The sequence below is a fragment of the Schistocerca americana genome, chromosome 5, assembly GCF_021461395.2.
Source record: "Schistocerca americana isolate TAMUIC-IGC-003095 chromosome 5, iqSchAmer2.1, whole genome shotgun sequence".
Taxonomy (NCBI): domain Eukaryota; kingdom Metazoa; phylum Arthropoda; class Insecta; order Orthoptera; family Acrididae; genus Schistocerca; species Schistocerca americana.
In genome coordinates this window covers 345,131,751-345,141,611 of record NC_060123.1, presented here as the reverse complement: position 1 = coordinate 345,141,611, position 9,861 = coordinate 345,131,751, and the positions used below count along the sequence as shown (strand labels likewise).

Genomic DNA, 9,861 nt, shown 5'->3' with positions numbered 1-9,861 from the left:
TCGTCTTGGCTGCCGTAAATTTTCTGTTAACTTCATTCCTATGTCATTTATATTACTGTATTCCTGTTTTTCCCAAAACATTTTGGTTCTTCCTCCTTTCGTTGATCAGTAGATATATCTTCTTTGTTACTCAAGGTTTCTACGGAGTTAGATTCCTTGTGTCTATATCTGACTGCCCAACATCTGTGATTGCCCCATCTAGGGACTAAACTGCCTACTAAGATACGCGTTATCGCGGTACCTACATCTTCAGCGAACTTGAAACGCTTCTCATCATTCGTCAGTACTTCAGAGTAACATTTTCTTCCGGACTGATTCTTCCGATGGATTGTCTTAAACTGGAGTCTACTCTTCATTATTAGTATATTATTATCTGACTATATCAGCCTCTGGGTGCGACTTACAATCCAGTATCTGCTTTCCGAATCTCTGTCCGACCATGAAGCAATCCATCTGGAATCTTCCTGTGTCTGCGAGACTCTTTCAAGTACACCATCTCCTCTGTTAACAGATTACCGAATTTTTTTCGTGTGATATAATTGCAAATTCATTATTTTCGGATTTTTTCCTTTGGGTTTACTGTGAAGTCTTGACTCGTGGAAAATTTCATGCTTCTTGGACAACGGGAGGTATCCTACAAGTTTTGATGATTGAGTTGGCGAGTATTAAAATATGTGACATAAGTGGCCGTGTCTTTTGATTCCATTGACTTAGAAGCTTTAATTTTTTACACCGCCAAGGGACTGTAAACCTTAGGAAGCGGCGACATAAATTTCAACTTCATACGTCTACCTATTCCTGAGAAAATCGGTTTTCAACAGTCGAACATACAAACAGACAGACGGAGAAGAGAGTGATCGTGTAACGGTTTCATTTTTATCAGTTGTGGTACGGAACCCGATAAAAGAGATCCTATCCTAATTACCTGCTTTATTTATTTCATTTGATGTTTCATTTAACAGTACTATTTGTATCAAAGATATTTTTGCAAATGTAGACCAGGGAAAGTATTAGTAGTCTGTTATACGAGTTCTACCCTTGGTGGTGAGTTCACACATTTTTCTGGATTGTCATTGCACATCGAGATTAAGATACGTAATGATACAATAATTTATTTGTAAAGGTAAGAATGTCCTCTGCAGTTTGCTTCCAATCATTGTGCTTTTCAGCAAGTATGATGCGTTCTTAGCCTTGAATTGTTTGTGGAGTTACTAACAGTATCTAATTCGTGGAGTTCCTGAAAGTATGTAACTGCTTTGATTGGCTTGTACTGAAATAGTTTCAGATTTATTTTGATTTATTCAAGTATTATCAAGTTCTTCATTTGTTCTAGGCATGACCACTGTAGCAGTATTCTTTTCTTCGTTTTCGAATCTGAGTTCCTGTGAAGTCAAAACCTGGGGACTTCAATTTCATTGGAAATATTCTTAGAAGCGAAACGGGTCTGAAGTACACATGTGTGGACACTGTGCTGTCTCATATGAATTTATCTTCAAAAGCTGAGCAGAACGGATCACACTTCTGTAACACTTACCACGACCACCGACACACAGTGAGGTACAGTATAATACGAGTCATCACAGACCTCTAAGGCTGCTAATTCTGCGACAACTGAACTGGACAGATCTAAGTCGTAGAAGAAAATAAAGAAACGTTCAGGATAATAAAGGCATACAGCAATACAAGTTACTTGAGGTAAAAGTCAACAGGAAATTCACAGAAATTAAAGCGAAATTGCTGCATAAACATGTAAAGAAATACATTACGATGTGGTAGTTGGAAGGACTGATTCACCTTATAGAAAAGTCGCAATAACTTTCATTGAAATTAAAAGCATCTGCTTCTACATTAAGACTGCTAAAAGGAATTCCACCATTAAACACAGAGGAAAGAACAATGCATAAAATACTTTGAAGGTCCGTACGACGGGGAGCATATACCCACTTACATAATAGAAGAACATAGAGAAACGCAGGTATCCAGTATTAGAGTTGGTCCTTCAGAAATTCTAAAGTAATTTGGGACATCCAAGCGACTTCTCATGTGTGTGCGTAAAATCTATGAGACTGGAGATATACTACCTGACTTTGGAAAGAATGTAATCCACACAATGCTGAAGACAAAATAGATAGATAGCCTCGAGAACTATCGTTCACTTTAACAGCCCAAGCATCCAGGTCACTGACAAGAATAATACGCAGAATGATAGGAAAGAAATTGTTGATCTGTGCTATGACTACCAATTATCTTTCGCAAAGGTAAAGGCACGAGAGAGATAGTGCTGATGTTTTACATGATAGCGGAAGCAAGACTTTAAAGACATTTAAAGACACCTTCATAGAATTTGCTGACCTACAGAAAAACGTTGGCCAAGTAGAATAAAACAAAGCAATACATATGAATTTCCGGAAGAATACACACAAGCAAAAGAGGAAGATAGATGCTATCCAATATTCGCAAGAACCAAGAGAGATATTTAGAATGGATCCTGCTCGTACTACAAAGTGCATAAGACAAGGATGCAGTTTTTCCCCCCACTGTTTTACTTCTAAATTGATGAAGACGTTATGGAAATAAACGAAAGTGTTGGGAGTTGAATTAAAAATCAGACTGAAAGAAAATCAACAAGATCCCACAGGAGTTTTCTACCCTTAGTGAAAGTGAGAAAGAACTACAGATCTTATAGAATTGAACCAACTGCCTAATGAGCACTGAATGTGGACTGAAAGTAGATCATAGAAAGACGAAAGTAATGGGGAGTAGCGTTATTGAGGTTAGCGATAAACTTAACATCAGAACTGGGAACCACGTTAGACGAAGAGAATTCTGTTACCTCGGAAGGAAAATAGTGAATGACGAGCGATGCAAAGGGGATATGGGGATGTAAGAAGGAGACTAATACAACAAAGACAACTTTCGTAGCTAAAACAAGTCTATTAACTTGAAACATCGTCTTTAGTTTAAGGAAGAATTTTCTCAGAATGTAGGCCCTATGTCTGAAGTTCATCATTGTACGTAAGTGAATCGTAAGAAAATCGGAAAACAGGGGACCGAAGTTTTAGAGATGCGATGCTGAAATTTAAAAGGAGTGATAAAATAACACACGAAGCAGTCATCCAAAGAATCGACGTACTAGAAGAAGTGATATGCTAATAGAACACTTGTTAAGCCATCAGGAATAACTTCCATGGAGAGGGCGTTGAGCGAAGAAACTTTGGCTGCAGACAACGATGGTGATACATTCAACAAATATTCAAAGAGCTTGGATATAATTTATACTCTGAGATTAAGTGATGTGACCAGGAGGAGAAGTCATAGAGGGATGCAAGAATACAGTCAGAAGGAAACAAAAAATTAAAAATTTAGAAACTTTCAGTAGCTACTCTCTACACTCGAATCAGCACGTAGAAATAATTAGCAGCAACTTTATAGAAACATCGTGTAGTATTTTTGTTTTCTTCGTCTAGTATTTTACGATGAGTAATATCTGCGTGCAACTGTGAGGAAATAGCTGTAGTAACAGAAAACTCTTCGACGAACTCAGAAAATGGCACCACGCACTGAGCAGATGTTCTTACGTGTTTTCACACGGAGATCTCAACATGTCTCATCTACCATGTTCACTACGTCACATTTCAAGGCCGCTTACTCATCGCTTGACTGTTTCGTTCGACAGCGCACACACGCTAAGTGCTTACGCCATGTCGGCATGTAACTATTTCCAGGAAAGCTCATTCACTACCAGTTGATGAACGTAAGCATAATTTTGCCAGTCTTTCAACTGTAGCTACATGAGTTCCCTTTTGTTGAGTCTGAGTGCACAGCCAGAAGTGTTTTTGCTTTGTAACATTCGTCTGTTAAGAAAAGTTGATGAAACTATTATTGTGTTCATCGCGGTACAGATATATCTTAAATGGGAAAATCGTAATTTTTCAGTCTGAACGTTTACTTTAAGTCTCTGTGTGCATATGGTGCAGAACGATGTGACGTCATTAAGTCAACTGGCGGTGGTAGTACAGAAGCAAAACAAGCATTTCAGCCACGATATTTTATTTACATCTCTCTGTAGCAGATGCTATTGCAGTCGAGCGATATTTGCGATATTTTACTGAACTCAGAAAACGACTAGAAAAGCCTACATGTGTTTATTTTTCATTTCAAGGCACAATCGTAATGGTGCCTCTGACCACATTCGAAACAATAACTTATTTGTTAATTTTTTTCTTTAATCTTAGGTGCAACTGTGTTATACGGGTTTAGTTGAAGGAGGGACAAAGCACGCAGTATTATATATCTTAACTTCTTAAATTATTTAAAGTTCGCGTTAAATTTAATACCAGAACTTAATTCGTTCTAGTTTCGTTTTACAAAATCAGTTGATGCTTAACGATGCCAATAGGAGGTATAGAAGCTGTGGAAATATAGAAATAAATCGGGAAGGAGTTTTCGAGCGTTAGATACTAGGTTGTATAAAATGTAACAGATTAACGTTAATGGCTAATTTGGTACCGTATTTAAATCATATCTCGAAACCGAAGTTGACAATAATGTTATAGATACTTGATGGACATAACGAAATACTTTTGTTTTCTTATTATTGTTGTCAATTATGTACCTTTTTCTCGAGGATGCTAGCGAAACCTGATGCCAGCACATAGATAAATGCTTTCGAATAGAACCAAGAGAAATACCAATATAAATATCCGAATAGAACAGGCGCGTTATTACCAACGGTTTCATACACTCCACGACATGGTACGGAAGGTTTAGAGATGTAACTGCACTCACACTTATTGATCACTTATGCAACGTCTACGTAATAGCAAGTCCTCTTTTAACCAACGGAAAATATGAAAGGCTAACTGAAATTGAAACGGTGACAATAAGCACGCGTTCAATAAGAGAACACAGCTAGTGAGGGGACAATGAGCGACAGCTCTGCACTGATTTCTACTGGCCGCGATAGCGTGATTATCAACTAGCTGTCTTAACAAGCACTTCCAGCCAAAAATCTAAGATAAGAAATCGTAGCTACAGAAAAATTATAGATGACCTCGAAAGGCACGGGTAATGTTCGTAAAAGAATCCGTACTATCGCATTCGCTCTGTAATACTGATCAGTGATTTAATCACTCCTGATACGGTTCTTTAAAACGCATCAGTGTCTGGGAGTGGAGCTAACTGTCCTCCATGAATGGAGAGAAATATAAATCTAAGGAAGTGAAAAACTTGTCAGTGCTACTGTGGTTCGATACCTCGGATAATTACGTTCTCAATATGACTACGGTGCTGGTGAGTTAGGTAATCGCAGTACGTAATTCAGTGGCATATGCAAAAAATATACACCTATCACAGACTAAAGTATTCAACGATCAATACACTAGAAAATCAGAGTCAAAACTTAAAAAGTTCTGATGCTCCTTCTGTGTAATATAGGCGCCTCTGTATTATGTGCGAATGCTTGGAGTAGTTATGTGGAACCAAGAGCAGTAAATGAAAAGTTACATTTCTAATTTAACACTGTCGTCCAAACGCTTGGGTGAGTGATCAGTTAATGCAAGTCCTTCAGCTGTATGTGTAGCGCTACATGACTTGTCTGCGCTGCATGTTGCATCTGTACGACAGACTAAAAAATGTTGTGCCCACTGCCATCTTAAAAGGATTCATTAACGTACCCACTTAAGCAGATGAGTTCTTGTTGATAGGTGACCCCTAAAGATCATTACACCTGAACGAATACGGCAAGCTCTTGTGTGAAACGCATCGGGATCACGCACAAAACACGCTGGACTTTCGCCTGTTTTCGTGATGCCAGCGACCTTCCAGTCATAATACAACAAGCGTGTGTTTGCGCGCGATAGCTGACGCCAGCGGACTTTGGTATCAGTCCATTACCCCGCGCGCCCTAAGTTGTAAACATTGCCGTCGGCTGTTATCTCTCAGACAAGGGCACTCTCTGGGTGGAGTGCGTAATGTTATCGCCGGGTCTTTACCTGCGCACGCTGCAAGTACGATTCTGTCAAATCACACGGCTATTCATACAGACGCTTTCAGTAACGACGCCTGCTTATAAGTACTCCGCTTTTCTACCAGCCCGTGAAAGTGGGAATCATATCGCAGTTATATTGATCGGTACATCAAGAACCTGTCAGATTATGTCGCTTAGTTTATGATACTATTCAAGTTTATCTGAGGCTGAGAGTGAAATATAAGTTATATATCGCATGCGTCACTAATACACATTAATCACAAATGAATGTTAACGAACCAGTTACACTTTTGACTCAAATGAATACATCGCAAGGTTTGTTCATATGCGGTGACAGTAAATATATCCCTTTAAGTGACTGATCAACCACGCCAGTGCACCTATTGACTGAGGGTACCAATGATGATTATTTCATAAAATGACAACTTCTCAATTCATTTCTGTTGTTAATTTTACTGTCGATAACTGCTCTTTATACGATTACCAATCATTATCATGTACTAATCATAAAATAAATTCTGTAGCCCATAGAAATTTCATCCAATGATGCCACGTGAGATTATGAAAGAGATAGCTGAACTCTTATGTCTGCTAAACAGCTATGAAGTACCTGCTGGCCTGAAGTTTCATCGAATTACTTTGAAGACGAGCATTTTAACAATATCGTGTGAGACCATACTTACAGCAATGCTGAAACGTGGAGAAAGTGCTTCGCAAAAGCAGAGACGTAAGTCAGTGTTCAACAGCACTAGATCGCTAAATATCTGTGACGGTTCTGGTTGAAACACCTTTACTGTCATGTCTGCTGTGAAGCGCCGTTAGATTAAGAGGTTGCACGCACAACAGTGATATCATCCTGCAGTAAAAAAATAAAAAAAATAAAGAAAATGAAAAAAGATAAACTTACACTCATTATTGTTAACATGTGCATGTGAACTGCTTTTATTGTGACCGCTACGATCGCAGGTTCGAATCCTGCCTCGGGCATGGATGTGTGTGATGTCCTTAGGTTAGTTAGGTTTAAGTAGTTCTAAGTTCTAGGGGACTGATGACCACAGATGTTAAGTCCCATAGTGCTCAGAGGCATTTGAACCATTTTTTGAACTGCTTGTGTATACAGCAAACGAGTGTACGATTCCTACCTGCCCCTTCCAAACAAGTTGAAGAAGGAAATACTGATATAGGTTATAGCTTCACTGATTAAGTTTTGGCGCCATCACTTAATACCATTTTTTTGTCTATCCTTCCGAGCACTTTGGCACCAGCAAAAGTCAGTAAGTTTTTCTCAAAAAATATTTTTGTAGCCTAGGTAGTTAAGTAAGCTTACGCATTTCGTCCTGATCATACAAAAATGTAATTGTCCCAGACTGATTGGTAATGTATTAGGGACACGTCGACTAAACATCGATACAACTTGTAATATTGCACCTCCTCCAGCTGCAACTAAGGCATTGCCTTTTAAATCAGTGTAGAGTTATTATTTATTATTTTTAGTTGATCTACTTTGATAATGCTTCGGTGCTCACCTGAGCGGAAATATACGTGTATTACCTCTGCCGAGTCATTTTCACTTGTCTCTAACCAAAAATAAAGGATACTCTGTCTCAGTTTGGTAGCCATGCTATCGATTGGACGCAAACTGAAAACAGCGCTCACATTTTGAAGTAGTTTAATCAACAAATAAAAAGTGAGTGTAATGGCATCTACATTGCCCACGTTATTTCAACAAACTCTCATCAAATTCTATTAGATGTTAAAGTGAATTAACTATAACCATCTCAGCGGCCTGAAAGAAAAATCAGTGGAAGGAGGAAAGATTTTAACATTGCAGCCTGAAAGATAGGAGTAAATACGGATCTTGACAGAATCAAAATTAGCATCGAAAAGGTACAAAAAATTTATTTCATTTTAAATACTTAAGACATTATATAATAACTGGCACTTATGAAATTTTGATGGAGATGAAACAGGTGAATGGTTAGATTTTTTAGTGATGGCGATTATGCAACTGAGTCGTTGCGTAGTTGCCGACGAATGTTGTTGATGTAACAAGAACTGCAGTCCGTCGGTCTGAAAAATCAGTCTTACAGTTTAAGGACTAGGACACAAACGCCTCAGGGCGTGAGATTTTAGAAAGTAATGCAACGGTTTCTTGTGGCCATCATCAGTCATTTTGAATGCTGGGATTCGAGGACAGGATACAGTGATCCACAAACTCTTGCACGACCTCCGTAACCCTGTCGCGGTAGTCTGGGTACTCGAGGAAGCACTCGCAGACTTCCCGACCTCGGTCGACCAGCAGGATGCGTTCGAAGTCGTCACGCATGCGCAGCATGCCGTCGGTGTGCTCTGTGGGCATGAGGACGGTGGGGCAGTAGGCGGCCGCCACGGCCCGCCCCAGGTCGCGCGCCGCCTCGCAGCTGTCCAGGAACTGCTGGCGCGGCAGCACACGCTGCGCGTCGACGCCGCCGTGCCACAGCTCCCGCTCCAGCGCCTCGTAGTACTCGCCGAGCAGGCGCGGCTCCCACTGCTGGCGGAAGCTCCGCCGCGTCGATAGGTGCAGGAACACCATGACGTCAGTGCTGGGCGGCAGGTACCGCGCCATCTGGAAGTCGACGAAGCGCACCTGCGTGGGGCTGCCGGCCTGGTAGCGGAACAGCAGGTTGCTCGTCCACAGGTCGCCGTGGCACACCACGTTGCGGAGCTCGTCAGACGGGGACAACAGTCTTTCCGCCACCGCCCGCATGCGCGGTAGCTCAGCTCGGATCGCGTCGCACTTCCCCTTGTACTTGGGCAGCAACTCCAAGAGCGGCTCCACAGTCTTGACGCACGAATCGAACCAGTTCCTCGCCTTCCCGTCTATCTCCACCGTGGCGGTCGTCTTGTCCACTAGGTCAACTGAACAGCTGTCACTTATGCGGTAGATCTTCCCCTCCGACGTGATAACGTTCTCCTCGTGCAAGATACTGGCAGCGTGCAGGGCGGCGAGATTCTTCAGTACGAGCGAGCAGTGGTCGTAATCCAGAGCCTGACCGGGCTCCAAACTTCTGAAATCGCCCTCGGTCAGATCTTCGAAGACGAGTGTGTCCTTGGTCGTGAAGTAGCATTCCGGTATATACTTCTGTTTGCCCCCATTCTGCTGCAGAGCAGTCTTGAGCAAGGGCGCGACGGTCGAGTAGAACGCCACTTCCCTGTTGAAGCAACCGTAGGCAGCGATAAAGTCTTCCCGTAGGCGCGACTGACGGGGTAGAGTCTTGGCGAAGAACCTGAGGTTGCACAGTTTGCTGTCGGCGGTGCGGATCCGGACGTCCACGGCGTACTGCTCGCTCATGAAGCCCAGCCCGTCGCCGCCCAGTTTGGCCAGTTTGACGTCGAGGAACTCGAAGTCGCGAGTGCCGAGGCGCCGACTGACCACCAGCTCGCACTCGATCCTGGTGAGGACTTCGGCGTCCGCCAGCCGGCAGCCGACGGTCCTGCAACTGACGCCCTTAACCATGCTTCCGCTGATGCTGCCGCTCCACCTGGCCCCTGACGGTCGAGATAAGCGAATGCCGTACAGCTGGCGCGGACGCCGCGTTTTAAAGCGGCACGAACACGAGCCCGTCACGCCGTTACGTAAGCGTTTCCGGCCGCGACCACGTGAAACCGGCTAGAACAAAAGCAGCCGCACAGCTAGTGTTTTTATCTACGCCTCTCCCAGCGCGTTCTTCCTCGTACCGCGCAGTGTCAGAACAGGATGTGAAGGAGAGGTACAGCGATGACGGATGTTTTCCACTCATCCGTTTGTTCTTCGCTGTCTGCTGTTTTGAAACATTCCCCTTCGTGCACACGTGTTGCCACAAATACTTCGCGAACCATTAGCGATGTACAGA

General features: G+C 42.4%; 1 protein-coding gene across 1 annotated transcript; it reads right to left on the bottom strand.

The window, feature by feature from the left end:
• Window positions 1–7,870: 7,870 nt before the first annotated feature.
• Window positions 7,871–9,523, bottom strand: LOC124615879. Its single transcript, XM_047144046.1, has one exon. It carries the CDS (start codon window positions 9,483–9,485, stop codon window positions 8,154–8,156), a length of 1,332 nt encoding a protein of 443 aa, XP_047000002.1. The 5' UTR covers window positions 9,486–9,523; the 3' UTR covers window positions 7,871–8,153.
• Window positions 9,524–9,861: the final 338 nt, after the last annotated feature.